Source organism: Lolium rigidum, chromosome 5, assembly GCF_022539505.1.
Source record: "Lolium rigidum isolate FL_2022 chromosome 5, APGP_CSIRO_Lrig_0.1, whole genome shotgun sequence".
Taxonomy (NCBI): domain Eukaryota; kingdom Viridiplantae; phylum Streptophyta; class Magnoliopsida; order Poales; family Poaceae; genus Lolium; species Lolium rigidum.
Window position 1 is genome coordinate 233664956 of NC_061512.1, and position 22272 is coordinate 233687227.

Here is a 22272-nt window from a genome sequence, read left to right on the forward strand (position 1 = left end):
CAGAATGTTAGGGTACTCAAATAAGACTTTGCATCGTGATCTGCAAGTTAGTTTCTAGGCTAAACTCCCATCCATATGGCTGAAGACTTCGAACAAGTTTTGTACTTCCAGAGAACAATGATCAATGTTTTTGCAAGTTTTGACGTTTTCACTAATTGCTAGTGCCATGTGTAGATATAATGTTGAACTCCTTTTGGACATTATAAAGAGCTCGAAGTGCCAGCACAGATATTGCCACGAAGCTCTGCTGCAGGGTTCAAGTCCGTCAGGGCAGCACGCTGGCTCCTGGAGCTGTTATGTTGAGCAAGAGAACGGGATGGAGACGACAGCAGTAAGTCGCCTGCACTTGCCATTGGGTTAGTTTTCTTGATTACTTGTCTTTAGGACGATCCTTGAGCTGTTAGCTTGATAAAGTGGAGGAATTGGAAAAGATTCCACATTCCAGTAGTCAGAATGTGTTAAGTAGAGAACAATGGAAGAATGCTTAAACTTAGATCACATATTCCATGGATGGACATTTCAGAGCCATTTCCGCCATAACTGGTGAGCTGATATAAGATGATTTAGCATATAACCTGGTACATGAAGCACACTCTTTTCGCATGCCCACTCTCAGTGTTCATTCTGTACCACACTATGATCCTGTGTTTGTCGCTGTTTTCACAAACAACACTCATCATGCCATGTGCCTCCCACAACAAACCCTAACTAGTAATACAACAACAGCACTTACAAATGCATGTATGTACCCAAAACATGGCCGAGCATCTCACTTCAGTTCATCTTATTAAATGACAGTAAACACTAGGCGGTACTAGCAGTAGCACGAGTAGGCAAAGTGGCTCTTCTTGGTGATGTATGTGGAGATGAAGTCTGAAGCCTGCGCTGATGCGCCGAGTCCCGTAGCAGGAACAAGGATCTCGGTCAGGCCTGATCCAATCCTCTTACCGGCAACATGTCCGTAGAACATACCAGCAATGGCAGGGACAAAGACATCGCTCTGCGAGCAAATCTCGAGGTCCAGGGCTCTTGCTAGATCTGAATCGCCTGAATTCAGGAACTCACCTTTCTTCTCAGCCGGCATTATGTCATCCTGCGCAAAGACAATTTTAGGTCAAAAATCCCTGCCATAAGGCTTTTTTTTCAAAAAAAAGAATGGTCCTGCATAACAAGTTACAATAGCATATTGAGCGGATCTGTTGTTTTCTGCTAGCTTTTATGTCAGCTAATATATCATCGCAGCTGGAGAATTAGTTAGGAGAAAACAGAATATGATGCACACTAATTAAATGGTAGATTGGTTACTTGCCTTGGTATAAGTGTTTGGAAAAGCTTCCTTGAGAGTATTCAGGCCTTTGTGCCACCATGTCTCTGTCAGGTAGATGGTTGTATTAGCAGAGAAGCCAACCTTCTTCAGGAAATTCAAAACCTCATGAGGATTATAGCAGCCTTTCCTTCTCGCACCCCCGCTTGTTTTACAGACCTTCTTCTCTAGCAAGTCAGTTCGCAGATCGACTGCTACCACCTTCTCATCTGATTTCTTGCTTAGTTCTTTAAGCCTGCCCAACATTTGTTCAGCCACTTCCGAATATTCCGGCTTCAGTTTGAGGCCACTGAACATGGCATGGCAAGCCGTTGAATCCAAGTCCTTATTATTCGTCCCTTTTGGTTTCAAGCTTACTGAAGAGAAAATAATTGCAAGTCGTAGGTAGCTATTTGTTTGGAAGATGGGCTGAATGGTTTCCAGGATGAAGTGTTCTGTCACCCGATTTGGTACTCTAATAACTGCTGGCTTCTTAGAACTCCATTCATTAGGAAGTTTATCTACTACTTTGACAACACCATCCAAGCTCCTCTTGAATTTCTCTGCATCATACATGTCTTGGAAGTTCCTGTTCATGAAATTTATATCATTAGGTCAGAATTGTGATGACAACAATCTTCAGCATTTTTCTTCAAAGTTGCAATCATCAGCATATTTCTCCAAAATAACAACCATCATAATTTCTGAAATAAAAGAAGTACAATGGTTTTGTAGAATCCGGAGTATTCATTATTATAGATTTTAGAGAACATAATATTCATAATTTTGAGTTGCAGAAAGAATGTAGCCTTGTTGGGCCGGATAGTAGAGATATAGTAAGAAACTTCTCATTGTTTATCCATGTTAAAAACACGATTCATTATTTAAATCAAATTTGCAAGTTATTCGCAAGTACTTCAGTGTTATCTGAAGAGGTTGTTCATATTTATTTGTGGAAAACAAGGATTTCAAATGCTCATGTACTGGACAAGAAAAATCACTAGATGCTGATGTGGTGAAACACATGCTTTCACCACCAGTAGGTGTATGCAGAACTGAGTAAAATAGCATCATTTCTCCAGAAACATACCGACTCTTTCCTAATTCATCTCCTCTGATTTCTGGGAGTACAAGCGTTGCACCCAGATACCTTGCAATTACTACAGCATCAGCAATCTGCAGACAAAGGGGCAGTACAAAAACATAAGATGATTCTCTGCTCACTCAGTCATACATTTTCCAAGGGAAGTTCCAAGTTGCAGGCATACCTGTGATATGTGATATTCAGGACCCATAGTCAACGACAATGTCACAAAACCATTAGACTGCTCACCCTCTGCATAAAACACGAGTATCAGTAACCAGATTAACCGGTAATAGTTATGGATGTGAAGAAAAACTTCTTGAATTATTATGTAATGTATTGTTACTTGGGCTTGGTTTGGTCCAGCAGGGTTTGACCTCCTCAACAGCCTCATTTAGGGGCTCCACTCCGGCCCTGTTGGCATTGGTTATTTCAGTATTGTCTGCGATCTTCATCGCATTGAATTCCACGCCTGTGGCCTCTATGCTCAGCTGTATGTTCAAATTGAGAGCAATTACAAAGACAGGGAGAGCAAGCTAGGGGAGTAATAGTGATTTATCACATGGACAACTCTCAGTTTTCAGCTCATACTCTAAAATGAGATTAACCATAGTAATTTTCTTTATAAAGAAGTTAAAAAGTATTGCTTCCCCACCGACAGCCCTTTGTCTAGGGTGAAAGCTCATAATAATTTATTCGTCACACCGGATACCAAGCTTCTGGTTTCCTTTTGACCCCAAAGCGTGGTGCAACGTGCTGATTTAACTAGGAGATTGGGTTATTAAACCCTAGCTAAGCCCAAAAGTCAAGGCACTCTGACAGTCTGACACAAAACTCTCTAGATCGCCCTTCACAGCTAGATCTACTAGTCAATTCAGATTTGGGGCCATGTACTGCACAGAACTGGAAAAATCTTGACTGCATTTACAGTCGAGATTTCTTCAGAAGGCGACTGCGACGGAAAATCCGTTGAGATTATTGGCAAGAACCAGTACAGGAAATCAAGAAATCCCAATCCTGCTGCTGCACAGATCAGTCTATCCACAGTCTGGACCAAATTAACAATGCATAATCAGGTGACTGTTAACCAAATCAGGAACCAAGAAGGCAAGAACAGGAAATCATCACCTCCGCAAATTTCCTTCCAAAAAGAACACCTCTGTAAACCAAAGCTAGAGCGTAGAGAGGAGGGGCGAGAGATCTTGGGGAGAAGGAAGCCCTTAATTATACCTCGGAGACGGAGGTGAAGTGGTCGTGCTTGATCATGTTGCCGAGCATGACGAACATGGAGAGGGTCAGGAACCCCGCCACCACCTGCCGCGGATCCACCATTGCGCCGACACCGGCCGCCGGCGAGCGAGGAAGGCCACCGACAGCGGCACGAGGAGAGTGCCGGCTTCGTGTACTGCCGCTCGATGGGGTTGTGGACTGGAGTGGAGTGACGCAGTGGCCGTGGGGAGAGCTGGAGCTTTAACTGCCGAGATTTGTCGAAAAAGAAAATGCCGAGATTTGCTATCCTGACACGGGCCGGGTCGCCCGGGAGCCGGGAGTTGTATAATTTCTCTGTCCCGTCCCGTCCGATCCAGATAACACGGCGTTACCGTGGACATTGATTGATTAATCCCCATGGTAGCTGGGCATAGTTTGCTTTAGGCTAGTTGTAGTGGGTAGATTACATAGTAGCATCATGTATATGATAATTTTGTATGATACTACATATATAATGCATAGTATCGTGACTAGTATCATAATTTTGCTATATTTATTGATTTGTAGAATCTTAATATAAATTTATGCACAAGATTTTATTTGACACTAATTTTTCTCGCTATGATACGGTATCTACATATGATACTCTAATCTTCTCTCTCCTCCATAATTATCTACCACATCAGTATTTTTTAATGGGGCTAGAATGTATGATACTAGCTAAGATACTAGCGCTATGGCTAGCCTTAGTGCTAACTCCATGAACATGCTCAGTGTGCTTCTCGTCATGCTTCATTTCTATTTTTGTTGGAGGTTTGCTTGGGATCGCTATTGTGTTTCGGTTCGTTTATTTGTTACTTTTGCTATAGGATTTACAGGCATATGCGGAGGAAGGGAGCAAGAGGCGGGGATTACAACGCACCGACTCTTATATACCAAACAGTAAAGGTGTCATTGAAGGAGTATCAAAGCTATACTTTGTCACCAGGGCTCACTTTGCCCCTCGACTCCTCTCAAGCCGCCACATTAAATTTGAGAGTCCACCTCCAAAGGGCGGGCCAATCCCATGCCACTATGCCAGAATAGCCTTTCGATTGTGCGGTGGCAGCCCCTTTCACCTTCAACATCTCAAGTGGTTTTGTCCACGATGATGAAGATGTTGGCTGCCGGCGGAATACATCTCTCAGTTTCGGTGGTGAGGCAAAAGGATTTGATTGCGTTTTTTGGAATCTTTCTAAGGTCCTATGTGTGTATTTCCAAAACAAGGTTGTATTTTTAATGTTTATTGAGGTCGTGTTTGTAATTTGTACCACAACCTATATTTAATGCAGCATCAATAGGTCCTTTGGGACCTTTCCCGTTCAAAAAAAAAAAGACATACTTGTCCATTTCGTCGCTGCCAACAATTTTGAACACTCGTCATTGGCTTCTATCATCACAACTGTACACAGTATCAATAAGAGGTGTATGTCTATAATGAACACTCTGGAGCGTGTTGTGGTCAACTCTTGATGCAAGCACCGTTCAAATAAATGACGTTGAGCTTACCAAATGTGCGGATGATTTACATTTAACTTGTTTAAGCCTGAAAATATGCAAAATATGACATGCCACAAAGACATGTGGCGATGGGTGGCGCATAGTTAGGCAAGTTTGAGAAACTTCAATGTGTGTCTACAGTTTTATGCCGTGGTACCCTTCAAGAAAGCCACGTTCACCCGGGAGGTGTAACATAATTTCATTCTCATATCCAGTTTAGATGCAGATAAAACCAGGTTTCATTTGAAACTGATTGGCTAATCAATCACCATGATTAGTGACGTAGTTTAATTTGTTGTAAACTTCATAGGATCTGCTAATCGTGCATATCGTTTTGTAGATATTTTTGGAAATAACTAGTATGTTTATTTGTCTAAACTGTGGAATCTCTTTTTTGTTTTTTTAAGAAATCTCTCTTTTGTTTTTTTGTTAAAAAGAGTGTAACTATGTGTATTTTCCGGTCGTATGCATGGGATAGGAACTAGAGGCATGCATATATTTTTGCTCACCTCTGCTTCCACTGACCATGGATTAGCGGTTACCAAAAGTTCGAATGAGCCTTTCAATTTGCTGGCGGTGAAAAGTAATCATCCTTTGACCGGTAGAAGTGGTCCCCGTTATTATTTATGAACGGTCAGCTAGTGATGATTAGAGCATGTACTCTCCCGTCCTAAAAATATGTTGCATATAAGTTTTAGTCAAAATTAGACTTTGTACAGTTTAATCGACTATACAATGAAAAATATTATTTATATGATATGAAATGTTTCTACTAATATTGGTTTCATGTTGTAAAAGTCGGTATATTTTGTTACATATTTAGTCAAAGTTTATAAAGTTTAGCTTTCACGTAAAATTATAGACAACATAAATTGGAACAGAGAAAGTACACCTCCTTCTCTCACCGCCTCACTCACAAATTTTTGGGTGCGGTTCTTTCATCAAATGTCACTCGGTTGGTCATCAATTATAGAAACTTAGTTGTGCTCCCAGTGCCCACATAACACCGCGGTGGCATAGGAGACTACAGAGATGTTGGCTTCTGAATGTTCTTTACTTCTTTTAAGGGGTGCTAAAAGATTTGCCACCATTCACGAAGGGTGTGATTGGTTGCTAGCAGAGTTTTCTTGTATTTGTGGATGTTGTCTGAGGTAATGCAACCTCTAATCTTTGTTGTGTAACTTGTTTGGTTGCAAACAATTTCTATTCCGCATCAGTTGTGAAGCAAAGTTCCCGCCGTTTGCTTGCCAAGAAATCGTGTTTCAACAAATGCCACGCATGTTTGGTTACATCATGTTTGCCGAATAGGATCACCTCTACCTTTCTTGGTGAGCTTACCCAGTGTTCGACGCAAGGCATTCGACGCAATAGGAAATAACAGGACGACAACTATAGATCACATAATCAACAAGGCTAGCATACAGATAATAGTTCTAGCAGTAGATCATAGTGTTTCACCATGAGTTCATGAACAACACCGTGTGATGTTACATAAGTTCAACAACCGAGGGGTTACATAAATACCACCTCGCAAAATATACAGACTTGCCATCAGTTCAATTCAAACGTAGCGACTCCCAATATACATCATGGATGCGCCGTTTATCATTATCAGCAGAACACGCACGACAGCAAGCATCCAATGCTCTGGTTCCCCATAGGTAATACTTCGTCAGGAAGGAATTGAACCAGTTCATCCTGCCAGCAGGGGTCATCGCAAGATACCTGTTCACATGTGCCTTATGATCCATGAGGTGGCTCAGAGCACGGTGGACTGCAGCGGGAGTGAGGCATAGTTCTCTATGGGATTGTTGATGAGATCCGCGCCCCTAAGGTGAGTCTGCGGTGATGAGGATAGTTAGTTCTTCGTGCATAGTATGCAAGTGAATGAAATGAAACAAAATGTGCACTGATCTAACCTTGATGTGGGCATAGTATGCATCATCCTCCACAATGATTGTTGATGTCTTCACTCAACTCACCTCTTCAAGCATTTTCAGCATGCATGCATGAACCCACATTACTCTCCAGTGCCTCAAATGGTTGTAGAGCTGGTCCACACCAACTTCACAGCCGGAACTTGAGAACATCCTCTACAATCGGTTTCAAGTCACCGTTCCTAAAGACCTGAACTCTGGTTGTCCCTTCCTTCACGAACTCGCACACCCGGTTCAGCACGATGGTGGACAGAGCAGCAGGCCTTATCATGATGTTCTTATTCCTCATAAGATAGTACGTACCTATCAAGTACCGGGATGTACCGAAGTGGCTGAGCCAGCAGCACAGAGTTCGTCGACAGATCAGAGCCTCTGGGGAGGTCGCATCCTATAGAGATAATCAAAGTACCAAAGTGCAAAAACAACGGCAAGCCATGTGTTTGTGATCTAAGTGTTAGGAAAATTAACAAACATGAATTTCGACATATTATCTAAAATGACGTCATGTCTCGGTAAAATAGCTCTCGAGGTTACATACGACCTCTGATGAAAAAAAAATATACAAAAATGTATCTAAATAAAAATTTACATATGAATTCAACGCCTACGGCCATTTATCTATTTTTTTCGAATCCTCAAAATCAAAAAGGAAAATAGAGTTTTCTGAGGTTTTAGATTTTGATGCAAAAAAAATTCAAAAAATAAATTACCACCGGCGCACCACCACATTGGTGCGCTGGTAACCTTCGCTATATATTGACAACAATCGCGTGGCCTCTTCTCCTTTCTCACTTTCTCCCCTCCTCCTCCTCCTCCTCCTCCTCCTCCTCTTTTCCCTCCTCCCTCCCCTTCCTCCTTTTCTCTCTGCTTCCCCTCTTTGTCTCCCATGGCCTCCTCATCCTCCTGCACCCAATGACCTCCTCCTCCAACTCTCCTGCACCGATGGCCTCCTCTTCCTGCTGCATCGATGACCTCCTACTCCTCCTGCACCAACGGGCCAAGCCTCCTACTCCTCCGGCCTCCTCCTGCACCGACGGCCTCGACCACCTACTCATCCACCTCACCGCACCGATAGCCTCAGCCTCCTCCTACTGCACCTCCTAAACCGACGCGGCAACGATAGCGGAGTCGAGGGGGCGGCCCACTTCTCGAGCTATATCTGGATCATCTTTTAAAAAAAACTGAAAAAATATATCGTTGGTGCACCATAATGGTGCGCCAGTGATAAATCGTGTTACCGCCAGTGGACCTGCCTAGTGCGCTGGTGATAAGCTATTATCACCGGCATGTTCCCACCGGTGGGCACTGGTGCACCGAGGGGTAACCTATTTTGGTCCGCCGACGGTAGGCTTTTTCCTAGTAGTGCACGTGTGGATGATGCGTTGACAGAAAACAACGACCGGTTCGCTCACATCCCTGCATCGCCTATTGACCTACAATTTTGCAATTACTAACTAGATCGCTAATACCGTGTTAAACCCTGATCAAACCACCGCCAAATGCGACACAACAGCTACACCATGCAACTGTTAACACAAATGGCCAAATCTATTTCTCTCATAGCAGCAACCAGACACGTACAAGGGGGGCATGGCCCTTTGGGCGTAAATGATAAAGGGGCCTAAAGCGATACAGAATAGTGACATAAAGTTATACATAACACACACACACACATATATATATATATATATATATATACTCCTGGGTGTAACTACACCCATGTCTCATATACTACCATACAGAAGTATGTACCATACTTTATCGGTTTGAGTATGTTCTTACACTATATCTAAGATATTCTAAACCAAGTTTGGTGAAAAAAAATGCAAGTGAGCATGTAGTTTGCATTATATAGCCGAAATACATGCATATGTATACGTAAAAAATGAGTCTACGTAAAAAAATGTACATACTGCCTACAAAGTATTATATATACTACCAAAATAGTCTAATATACTTCATACTACATGTACATACTCTCCGGTATGATAGATACTCTCTAGATTATGAGAAACACGCGTGGGTGTAACTACACCCGGGTGTAGTATGAATATGTCATATATATATATATATATATATATATATATATATATATATATATATATATATATATATATATATATATATATATATATATATATATATATATATATATATATATATATATATATATATATATGTATACTCATGTATACTCTTAACACCCCCCCCCCACACACACACACACCCACACACACACTCAAAGTCAAGGTGGATCTGAAAAATTGAGTTTGAGAATATGAAGACGATGTTGTTCTCTAGTTTGGAGCTTGGTAAAGAAATCAGCCACTTGAACCTCCGAGGGAACATATTGAAGACGAATAGTTGATTGTTGACATTGTGAGCGGGTAAAAGAGGCATCCACACCAATATACTTAATTAGTTCATGCTTCACAAAGAACATTTGTGGGTGCATCACACGAGGCTCCAAGATCAACAAGTATCCACTGAAGCCATATATCTCTGATGTGATAGTGGCAATGGCATGAAGTTCAGTTTCAACGCTAGAATGAGACACTGTTTGTCTATTTCTTGGACTTCCATGTAATGAGAGAAGTTTCAAGAAAGAGGCAATAGCTAGTGACTGAATGACTATCAACATGATCACTCACCCAAGTAGAGTCACTACAAGCATGGAGAAGCTGATTAGAGCGAGCACAAAATAATTTGCGTCATGATGTCCCCCTCAAATATCGAAGAACACGAAGCAAGTGGCCATAGTGAGCTGAGGTAGGAGCACTAACAAATTGACTGCGGATGTGAACTACATGAGCAATGTCTGGTCATAGTGACGTACACAATGCTTCCTACAAGATGTCGATAGCGAGAGGAGTCCTCAAGGAGAGTACCATCAGTGGGTCGCAATTGCAGATGCAACCCCATGCGTGTAGTAGCAACACGTGTATCCGTAAGACTCGAACGCAAGATCAAATCGTGAGTGTAGTGATGTTGAGAGAGAGATAGTAACCATCATCAGTGTGATCAACCCCAATTCATAGGAAATGACTGAGAAGCCCCAAATCTGACATCTTGAATTGCTCACTCAACTTTTTCTTAATAAAAACGATGTACTTCTGGTCACTACATATCATCCACATAAAGCAGAAGTAAAATTCAACCACCATCAGATGTATGAGTGAAAAGTATAAGATCATGCTCACTAGAAGAAAAGCCAACAACTTGAACCACATAACTAAATTTCTCAGACTAAGCACGAGGAGCTTGTTTGAGCCCATAAAAAACATTTCGAATATGTTATAAAAGCGACAAGCAAATAACGAATAACGAAACAAGAACGCACGCAGGGGACACAAGATTTAACGTGGAAAACCCCTTCCAACACAGAAGGGGAAAAAACCACGGGCAGCAAAACTTCACTATATCGGGGAGTGTTTACAAACGCCGTGAGTTATCTTATAATCTGATGAACCCTAGCCGACGGCTTACAAGATGTATATATAGGCGGTGCCAACTATCTCGCTCCGCTCGTCAGAAGTTAGCCTCCCTTTAGTATATGAATTTAGATCACAATACAACAGAAGATAACAAACATGACTATATGGGAAAAAGTTGCCTATTGTGTCTTTCTGCTTCATGTTAACACAAATGCCCAAATCAATTTCCAGTACATGTACAAGAGAGACATGGGCCTAAAGGCTTAAGGGGCCTAAAGCTATACAAACAGGGACCTAAAGTTATACATAACATATATATACACTCATGTATACTCTTAACAGCAACAAGACTCGACAGGCGGCGCAGCAAAGCACGCGTGTCTATAATTTGCCATGCCCAAGAGCTCACGCATTTGTCCATGCCTACATCAGTCGGACAGTCTGTTCAAACTCTGGACTCCGGACCCGCTTGACTCAGTATGGAATGTGCTTGCTTTCAACCGTGGAGAAAGATTATAACCCTTATACTTCGCCAGATATTCAGTGGCAAGAGTTGGCTCAAATCTTCAGAACCAAGGTCAGCACAGTTTTGTCATCACGCAAATTCCTTTTTTAAACGGAAGGCATAAATGCCCAGCTTTAAATTAATAAAGCCATACGGCCACAGGTACAAGGATGCTGATAATAACAGCTTACAACACCACGCACAACACAAGCAAAAACAGATATGCAACAAGCCCTGCTTGCAATGGCGAGGTCCTTCACGCTCGGTGTCGAGGAAGAAGCACACAGCAGCAAAGACCAGCCAATCGACCTTGATCACACCTCCAGAGGATCAGCACCAAGGAAACTCCGGCAGCGCACAAATCTCCTCCCTTGCTACAGAGGGCCCCTGCCCTCTCGCCCTGGATCGAAGGGCGCCGCACCGACAGACAAGGGTCTGTTCACCCTTGAACAAGGAGAATTATTGTCCAAGAGACAGTCACAGGATGCTCGATCTTGCAGGCCTTCTCGCAGCGACGAGCACACAAATGCAGCAACGGCTTCGACATGAACAGCCGAGAGGAAAAGGGAAAACTTGGGGGCAGCCATCGAACACGGAGGTGCAGGGGAGTCGAGCGAGGGCGGGAGGCGCCCCGGCCCAGCAACCCTACCGAGCTGCGGCGGCAGCCACGGATCCCTCCAAACGGGCAACACTCACCGGCTACCGCCGGCCCCGGAGCGGCGCCTCCGAGGAGGGTGCGACGCCGTGGCCGCCGCCGCGCGTCCAATCGACGGATTTTGGGCTTTCGCCCGGGACGGAGGTAGGGGTGGGAAGCAAGGGCCTCGGCGGTGCCTCCGGGAAGGTGAACGGCGCCCTCGGCGTCGCCACCGTCGTGGTCCACGACCGGGGATTTCTCCCGGCCCCGGAGCACCCCACCGGCTCCCCGGGCGGCATCGGCGTCGGCGCCGAAGCCGCCGGCCGCCAAGAACCGAGGGAGGAGAGAGCCTAAGAGGGAGGAAAAGATCGACCTTCGAGATGCGGGAGCGAGACGGAACCGCCCACGCCCAGCTCGCACCCGCCGTTGCCCCGCCGTCCGCACGGCCAGAGCACCGGTTAGCAGCACCCGCGAGCGTCACCGGCCGCGCGATCAACGTCGCCTCACCACACGAGGCCGCCGCCTCGCCGCCCGACAGAGACCCCGTCGGGGAACTACCAGAGGAGGCCACCCGTACCAAGGCGAGCCGGAGGCCGGCCCACGGAGCGGGGGATCTCATCAAGCGACAACCGCGGCCGCGGCGAACCCGGCGCGGAGGTCCTCCATCTAGACACCACGCGGGGAGCCAAGAGCTCGGATCCCCGCCGCCCCTTCCTCGGCGTCGCGAGCTTGGCCGGCGGCGTCTCTGGGGGCGACGAGGAGGATGGGGGACGGAGGGAGGAGCGGCGGCGGCGGACCTAGGGTTTCGCCTCCTCGGTCGCCTGGAGGAGGCGACGCGAGGAGAGCGAAACGGTATCTATCAAGTGCGGATCATAACACGCAAATTCCTCAAGGTCACAAATCGATCCATATGATAATCAGATCACATGGGATAAATAGGTGCCATGAGTATCATAAAGTCGAAAGAAAACAATTAGATCACATAGATGGTACTACTGCAGAAATCACCGTCTTATACAGGTAAAAGATCAATATGTTGAATAGATCACAGAGACTTAAGAACAGGTGCTGTAACATAAATTCGAAAGAAAGCAAAGAGATTGTACTGCAGAAATTGCTATCTAGGCAAAAAGTATCAGTAGTTGAACAACTAGGCAAGGCTAAGAAGAATGCCACGATAAGCTCTCCAGTCTCAAGTCTTTGTATCGTCACCCTCGCCATGATTCTGTGAAATGCCGGCATTTGAACTTGAAGCATCAACCTGATGCATGAGTAAGGATCAAACACAAGACAGTGGTGGTCTTATAATAGGTCAGAGATAGTCTCAAATACCCATTGGAAAAAAAAAACTGAATCTGAATCTTCATTCTCATTTTTCTCTTTTCCAATGGCTGGCATCGGTGCCGTTTACCAATCAATACATGCCTACTACTGTGATTGCTCTTTGTTCTAGAACTCCTTTTCTGTTACTTTGTCTGCTATGTTGTCATGACCTAAGCTCCTGAGAGTTTAGTCATGTGGGGAAGGTGGTACGGTGCTAGGCAAGGCGACGCATGGTTTGGTGGGAGGGAAAGCCTCCTATTCAAGTTTCTTGTTTAATTAATTGATGCCCTCTAGGCTTGCACGGATTGCATTTATATAGGCTATTTGGTTTGATCTACAAGTCAAACATAACCTCCCAGCTCTTGACACTATCCTATCTCTAATCAAACTCTATCTTTGAATACTAACTTCGATAAATAAGGAAACTAAGAGATAAGAGGCTAAGCCTCAGGCCTCGAGCTGAGTCATGCCACAACGTGCATCTGCTGGACCTCCATAGCATGACATATATAAAGGTGTCCAATATAGAACAATTTTAAGACCCTCTATTAGACTATTACCTTACTCGACAGCCACCAAAGTAACTTTTAATTCCATTCTCAGTTGGCACAGCTATGCTCGCTTGCTCAGTTAATCATTATTCACTATGTTTTCCAACAAATGTATAAGAATCAAACGCATACTTGCCATTCAAAGATGAAAAAAACTGCTCGGAAGGACATACTACCTCTGTCCATACAATGGTGTCTCAACTTTGTCAAAATATGCATGTATCTAGACGTGTTTTAGTGTGTAGATACATGCAAATTTGGACAAAGTTGAGACATCCTTTTATGGACAGAGGGAGTATAATATATGTAAGTCTGAAAATACAAGTTAAGATAGGAATCAACACACAAGTGAGTATCTTGTATTGATGCAAAATACGTCATCTGTGGGCTACCTGTGCAACAGCACAATGAAGCACAATAACTAGAAAACTTGCAGGTTTAGCAAAAAGGAACTAAAGTACACACTTATGCATTAATTAAACTATGGGATGGAAAATAATTGAATTATAGGCTTATAAGGAAGGTCATTCAGCATGAAGGGAGATAGTACAATTACTTTGCTTATATTTCACAAGAAGCTAATTTTCTCATATATTGCAGATTAGATTAAGACAGATACGGGAAACAAGAACTAGTGAGCTATAGCAGAAACGAAACACATGAGTAAATAATACCAAATGTAAAATCTTTACCTGATCTTCAAGAGCACTGCGCATCATACTAATGATAGTATCCATAACCTGCCTTGTAGCCTTTAGAGGAGTTAGCTTTATTAATTTGCCATATCTCAAGGAACAGTGGTAAATGATCTGGCTTGTACATTTAAAACATTGTACCTTAGTAATACTATTCCAATTCTTCATGCGAGCAAGTAGATTTTCCATATCCTGCCTCTGTGCCACACAATTAAGCCGCCGAAGGGACCTTGGCTGCTGGACTCATGCAAGACATGCGTTACAACTTACAACACTCATAAGGGTGCACATATACATCATTTTGCCTTCTGCTTTTCAAATGAATATGGACTATTCAAATTTATGAAAATAGAATTTATGCTAACTTCCACTAAGATAATAATGATTATTATTACCTGATCTGGAAAGTTTGGAAATATTTGATTGATTTTGATGCCAATTTCCTTCCGAACCTCATCATCCACTATATGCGGCAGTAGACCATTGATTGCTATGCTATTCCGTCGTGCAGATGCCTATTAAAAACAACTCAACAATTGTTAAAATTTCCAGAATCGTGAATTCTCATTAAGGTAAATTTGAATTCAGTCAACGTACATTTCCATCATGCTCATTCTTATGAACGACGCTCCATGATTTTTCATTCTTAGAGAGCTCCTGCTCCCATGTCTCCCACTTCTTCAATTCCCAGCCTTGCCGCTGTTTTGGCCTTCGCACAATGCTTGCATTCTTGTACACATCTAACCGTACGAGTGACTTCACAAAGATGTAGGATTTCATGTTGCCAGGCTTGTGGGGGCTGAAATCTAACAGCTTTGTCATCTTACCCAATTTAGTACGGAAGTTCTCCCCAAGCAACTCGTAGGAATATAGGCTACAGCCAAAACTAGGCAATATGATCTTGTCCCCATGACCCAAATTTGGACCAGGAATGTAATCTGGTGGGTACTGAATATTGTACTTCTGGCTCCACCTTTGCTCCGCCTTATTGTCAAGTGTCCAGATCTGCAGGTCACCAACAAGCCTTCTGGGCTGAGAAGGATAAGTTTGAGCAGTTGCTATGCTTATCTTCCCATCTATTTCTCTGATCCAATACCGACGAGGACCCCCACTTGCACAATCTTCAGGTGCAACTGCTGGCAGTTCTATCCGTGCAAAACTTTCTTCATTGAGATCAAAGGTCATAACTGCATGCTGCCAGCTAGCTACCATGTCTTCGGTTAGCCAATACATTATTCCATCAACATTGATTGCACCAGAGTTCTTCACACAGTTCAAGCTTAGGGCTTCTGGGGTTCTGATATCTCTCCATTTCTCATCACCAAGCGTGTAAACTTGAATGACGCTGAATTTGTTGTCATCATGGGGGCGATAGCGACCCTCGACATGATCAGCAACGAAGTGTATAATCTTGTATTCTTTTGTCGATGGGTGACATCCAAAGCTATAGAACAAGAAGTGATCACCCCTCGAATTCTTTACAGGTTTCTCAAGATGCAGGTGTTCACCGGTTGCAAGGTTAGCTATCTTGATCATCGATGTCTTTGTGTATAAACAAAGAAGACCATTGCATGAACCACAAAGGAAATCATCAGGGCCAATCACTGGCGCTGCATATTTGGAGTGTGACCAGGCTCCATCAATCACGATAGCATCAGCGGGGTAGGGCTCTCCTGAAACCGACTCTTGCGGAAAGAATACTAACACACAATGGGGCGCATGCTGGAGTTGAGAGGCGACGAACTGGGGATCTCGGATGATTTTGTGCCACTGCTTACAGACATCAATGCACCTCAGCAAAGTGCTCACAGGAAGCCTCAAGAATATCTGCTCAATTAGGTCCCCTGGGAGACAGTTTATAAAGCATTCCTCATTTCTTTGTTTCTTTGGTTGGTTTTCCTCAGAAACCATATCAAGCAGAATCTGGTCTCCCAAGGAAAGCCTGTGTACTGAATCCTTCTGCAAAAACACATTAAAAACAATAGGTCAAACTGCGTAAAGATTTTGATTATAGTAATTGGCGCGCAAATAGCATGAAATTTTGGGAAAGATCAACAGATCTTGTAAATATATCTCCTGACAATAGGTCAAGAAGGAAATAAGTGGTGGACCTGACTCAAATATGAAGTGCGGTACAACTATTGACTAATCGTGAACAAGTGCATATACATAGGATGCATGTAGGTTACAAAGATTACAATAGTTTTAAACTATAAAAGTATGGTCAAGTACACAACTTAAAAAATACAGAGAGTTGTCCTTTCTGGCCTGGGTTCTTTTAGTGCGCACATGCGAAAGAAAAACTTCACTTAGTAGTTGAATCTTTTGGGGTTTCCTAATTAATTATATGGTTATTCTGTAGCCTTGCAGGGTACAGGTAAAAATACAAGGCTGCAATTCTTGGAGTTAGCAGACAGCATTATTGGAATGATTGATTATTGATGTTATATTTGCACTCCTATTTTGATTCTCAATGGCACGAAGGTAAATAAATGGCATTTTGTGCTCAAGTTGAGAGCATATAGGCGATTTCTTCTATGACCATTCGAATTTTAATATTCCTTTACAGATAAAAGCTCTTGCTCCACATGAGCATGTATCATCAATCTATTTATTTATATAATAAGACCTTCAAATAATTCACATTAGTCTACTTACTTTATCAAGCTAGCCATTGATATGGGTCAAGATTTTGGTTCTCAGGAGTGTTGATGTTGTTATTACTTGATATAAGATTATTTACTCTCATTTACCATCCATTTTTTGAAAATTTTATTTATTTACTCTATGGTGGTCTATACTCTATAATGTGTTTTCTCTTAAGTTGTGCAGTTTGTCAAGATTAAAAAGCAATTTGTGACCAGCAACTGAAAGTAAGATCATCAAAGTAATCAATGAAGATCTGTCTTCCAAATAATTGTAACACATGCCCATTATTATTATTATTGTTTATCTCTGTTGAGAACATAAATTAGATAGGCTGAGAACATAATATTATTGCTTTCCTAGGTATTTTTACAACGGTGCTCCATAACGTGTTAAAACTGTGAACGTATAAGATTTTAGACTCTTTATTCGAGGGAAGGTATCTGGACTTTGAAGAGAATCTTGCGGGAGTTGTTGTTTGAGTTGGCCAGTTTAGGTAATTGCCTGATTGTTCTTTATGCATCAATGGGCTATTGGATTCCTTGAAATTATAACTCTTAGAGTGAGAGTGTGAATAGAAGGAGTACAAATTTGCGATCTTCAAAGGAAGATTGTAGCCAGAAGCATACTTGCTTCAGGACCAAAGGTAAATCCACGATGGATCTTATTTTTTACTATGTAAACTACAACAGTTCAGAAGCCAGAACTGACTACTGGGTGTGAGAATATCATTCTTGTGATAGCCCTTTTTACGCTTACATATACCGGTTTTAGAGGACCTAACCTAATTGTGTTTCTATGGCATCCAAAATGTTAGCTTTAAGATCTCATCTCCATTTTATTTTTGTTTTGATACATATTTCTTCCGCACTAATTATGAGATGCAAAAAAGTTCCTCTGCGGAGTTTGCTATGACTCTAACCTCTGCTCAGAAATGGGAGGGGAAAAAAGGGGGTCACACCTTACCGCCACGGAGTCAGCTACCAAGACCCAAGACGGAACTCCACCGCACGGCGCCACCCCTCACGCGGGGCGTCGCTTCGTCGGCAGAGTCTCGTCCTCTCCCGCCGCCACAGGGCTGGCTGCCGTGCGCCGCACCGCGCGGTCGGTCTGTGTCTAGGGTTGAAGCGGGGAAATGGGGATTGGGGATTTTGGCGGTGCTCGCAGGAGTGGAGGACTGCACACGCACGCACGCGCGCGCGGCGCTATCGATTCTCAGTCAGATGCCACGATCGGATGGGCAAAGTCAGCAAACAGGCCGCACGGCCCAGCAGCAACCACAGGACGCTACCCCAGGACGGCCTTCCTATGCACAAGTCAGTTTCGGCCAATCCTATACACCGACGGAAAAACGGCAAATTTCAAATCTAAAGAAATTTCGAATTTACAAAATTTTGAAACAACCGAACTAATGGACCAGGTCCATTAACGGTTTCCCATTAGCGATGGTTACGGGTGATGGTTAGCTGCTCTCCGGAAAAACCTATAGCCCGCCCAGCTATCGGGCGGAATAACGCCCGCCCACGTACGGGAGCGAGCGGGCCAGAATTCTGTTACTTTGTTTTTTTTATTTATTTTCTGGTTCGGTCGGTTTCGTTTCTTCTTTTTTTCTTTCTTTTTTTGGGAATTTTTGGTATTTTTGGTATTTTTGGTGTTTCTGTTTTTTCATTTTTTTCCTTATTTTGTTTTGAAAATATTTTTCAAATTTGAACAAATTTTAATTTGACCTAATTTTACATATGAGCTAATTTAAAAAAATAGTTTTGAAATTTTATCAGATTTAAATTTTACCTGGTTTTAAAATTTGTTCAACTTTTTCGCTTAGATTTATAATTTGCCTGGTTTTGAAATTTTCTCAAATTAAATTTTTATCCGTTTTGAGAAAAGTGTATGCATCCATGTAAAAACAGGGATATTTGATCTCTGGTCCCTGTCACAGAGGAGCTGACACCACTGCTATCTGGCTCATTTGTTATACCAAAACGGAAGGAGTTGTAGTATCTGTTTTGCTAATCGAGCGAACTAATGGGTCGTCCCATCCGGGATGGGCTGCAATGCACCGCTTCGGCGCGCTAACAAGCGATAAATAGAGGCGCACCGCTTCGGCCCACTAACGAGCGATAAATAGGGGCGCACCGCTTCGGTGCGCTAACGAGCGATAAACAGGGGCGCCCTGCACTGACTAGGTCGATGGCTACCAAGCACCGCATATCTTGGTCGGTATTGGCCCTGGCAAATTTTGTTTTCTTTTTGTTTTTTGTTTTCTATTTTGTTTGTTTTTCTATTTCTATTTTGTTTCCTTTTTCTGTTGGTTTTTCTGTTTTGTTAAAAAATGAAAATATTCAAATTTGAAAAATGTTCAAATTTAAATAAATTCGTATTCGAATAAATATTTATATTTGGAAAATGTTCAAATTTAAAATATGCTCATTTTTGAAAAATGTTCAAATTTTGTAAAAACAAATCAAAATATTCAATCCACTAGGTCGGGGTAGGCTGGGCCGCAGCCTATTAGCTCAAGCATGATTCCTTTACCTTTTCTTTTTTTATTTCCTTTTCGTTAATATTTTATTTTTCAAAATATTACATTTTTCAAGATTTTTTCAAATATATACATTTTAAATTTGAATAGTTTTTCAAATTTTAACAATTTTAAAGTTGAATAATTTTTAAAACTGAATGGTTTCAAATTTTGAACATTTAAAAAAAGTTCATCAAACTTTAAAAAAAGTTCATATTTTTTATGCAGAATTGTAATTATTTAAATTTCAATAAAACAAAATTTGAAAAAAGGTTCATTCTTGAAAAATATTCAAGTTAGAAAAGTTTTCAAATCCTAAAAATGATGTCCAAATTTGAAAAATCTTCAGATTTTGAAAATGTTCAAATTTGGAAAATGTTCATATGCAAAAAGTGTTAGAATTCAAAATTTGTGCAAATTCTAAAATTGTTTAGATTCAAAAATATTCGAATTTGAATAATAATAATAATAATAATAATAATAATAATAATAATAATAATAATAATAATAGAGAATAGAGAACAGAGAACAGATGGAAAGAAAAACTAGAAAGGAAAAAAACTCGGTGGTCAGCTCCTGGGTGGGCGGCGATTCGTCCGTCCAAACCAGGTCGGCGGACAACACCTCCTGGGTGGGTGACGCTATTGTCGACTCCCCGCACACCCGTTCTTCTGGGATCGGCCCATTTAGAGCATCTCCAACGACGCGTCTCATGGCGACCCCGATAGATCTGTTGACGTCTGGCGTTGTTTTTGGTCCACACCGGCGTGCCCCAAAACTAGCATCACGGTTTTGGAGTCCAATAGAAGTGTTGGCAACCTCACGTCGGCCCCTTCGGACGGGGTGTGAATCGGGCACGTTGGCGCATCGTGGCACATTGGATTTCAAGACGGTAACCGGCATGGCAGCGACTCCACTATTGACTCCCCTCTTTAATGCGACGCCTCGGATACTCGGTTGTGGGTTGATACGTCTCCGACGTATCGATAATTTCTTGTGTTCCATGCCACATTATTGATGTTATCTACATGTTTTATGCACACTTTATGTCATATTCGTGCATTTTCTGGAACTAACCTATTAACAAGATGCCGAAGTGCCGATTCGTTGTTTCTCGCTGTTTTTGGTTTCGAAATCCTAGTAAAGAAATATTCTCGGAATTGGACGAAATAAAAGCCCGGGGGCCTATTTTCTCACGAAGCTTCCGGAAGACCGAAGACGAGACGAAGAGGGGCCACGGGGTGGCCAAACCCTAGGGCGGCGCGGCCCCACCCCTGGCCGCGCCGGCCTATGGTGTGGGCCCACGTGCCGCCTCTTGACTTGCCCTTCCGCCTACTTAAAGCCTCCGTGACGAAACCCCCAGTACCGAGAGCCACGATACGGAAAACCTTGCCGAGACGCCGTCGCCGCCGATCCCATCTCGGGGGATCCGGGAGATCGCCTCCGGCACCCTGCCGGAGAGGGGAATCATCTCTCGGAGGACTCTACACCGCCATGGTCGCCTCCGGAGTGATGAGTGAGTAGTCTACCCCTGGACTATGGGTCCATAGCGGTAGCTAGATGGTTGTCTTCTCCCCATTGTGCTATCATTGTCGGATCTTGTGAGCTGCCTATCATGATCAAGATCATCTATATGTAATTCTATATGTTGCGTTTGTTGGGATCCGATGAATAGAGAATACTTGTTATGTTGATTATCAAAGTTATGCTTATGTGTTATTTATGATCTTGCATGCTCTCCGTTACTAGTAGATGCTACGGCCAAGTAGATGCTTTTAACTCCAAGAGGGAGTACTTATGCTCGATAGTGGGTTCATGCCCGCATTGACACACGGGACGATGACGAGAAAGTTCTAAGGTTGTGTTGTCTTGTTGCCACTAGGGATAAAACATTAGTGCTATGTTCAAGGATGTAGTCACTAGTTACATTACGCACCATACTTAATGCAATTGTCTGTTGCTTTGCAACTTAATACTGGAGGGGTTCGGATGATAACCTGAAGGTGGACTTTTTAGGCATAGATGCAGTTGGATGGCGGTCTATGTACTTTGTCGTAATGCCCAATTAAATCTCACTATACTCATCATGATATGTATGTGCATTGTCATGCTCTCTTTATTTGTCAATTGACCAACTGTAATTTGTTCACCCAACATGCTGTTCGTCTTATGGGAGAGACACCTCTAGTGAACTGTGGACCCCGGTCCAATTCTCTTTCTTGAAATACAATCTCTTGCAATACTTGTTTTTACTTGTTTTCTCTGCAAACAATCATCTTCCACACAATACGGTTAATCCTTTGTTACAGCAAGCCGGTGAGATTGACAACCTCAGCTTGTTTCGTTGGGGCAAAGTACTTTGGTTGTGTTGTGCGGGTTCCACGTTGGCGCCGGAATCTCCGGTGTTGCGCCGCACTACATCCCGCCGCCATCAACCTTCAACGTGCTTCTTGGCTCCTCCTGGTTCGATAAACCTTGGTTTCTTTCCGAGGGAAAACTTGCTGCTGTGCGCATCATACCTTCCTCTTGGGGTTGCCCAACGAACGTGTGAAATACACGCCATCAAGCACTTTTTACGGCGCCGTTGCCGGGGAGATCAAGACACGCTGCAAGGGAGTCTCCACTTCTCAATCTCTTTACTTTGTTTTTGTCTTGCTTAGTTTTATTTACTACTTTGTTTGCTGCACTTATATCAAAATACAAAAAAATTAGTTGCTAGTTTTACTTTATTTGCTATCTTGTTTGCTATATCGAAAACACAAAAAAATTAGTTTACTTGCATTTACTTTATCTAGTTTGCTTTATTTACTATTGCTAAAATGGCCAACGCTGAAAATACTAAGTTGTGTGACTTCACAACCACAAATAATAATGATTTCTTATGCACACCT

At 42.7% G+C, this 22272-nt stretch overlaps 2 protein-coding genes across 2 annotated transcripts; both read right to left on the reverse strand.

Moving 5' to 3' along the window:
* Window positions 1–528: 528 nt before the first annotated feature.
* On the reverse strand, window positions 529–3719 carry LOC124655007 (protein MANNAN SYNTHESIS-RELATED 1-like). The gene is made up of 6 exons (XM_047193977.1): window positions 3618–3719; window positions 2734–2878; window positions 2572–2639; window positions 2394–2479; window positions 1310–1892; window positions 529–1093 (listed from the first exon to the last, which is right to left on the reverse strand). The coding sequence occupies exons 1-6, from the start codon at window positions 3717–3719 to the stop codon at window positions 815–817; spliced, it is 1263 nt and encodes a 420-aa protein (XP_047049933.1). The 3' UTR covers window positions 529–814.
* A 10177-nt stretch (window positions 3720–13896) lies between these two features.
* Window positions 13897–18001, reverse strand: LOC124657249 (F-box protein At3g07870-like). Its single transcript, XM_047195831.1, has 6 exons — window positions 17822–18001; window positions 14812–16173; window positions 14610–14729; window positions 14356–14448; window positions 14212–14271; window positions 13897–13911 (listed from the first exon to the last, which is right to left on the reverse strand). Exons 2-6 carry the CDS (start codon window positions 16123–16125, stop codon window positions 13897–13899), a joined length of 1602 nt encoding a protein of 533 aa, XP_047051787.1. The 5' UTR covers window positions 16126–16173; window positions 17822–18001.
* Between the last annotated feature and the right edge of the window lie 4271 nt (window positions 18002–22272).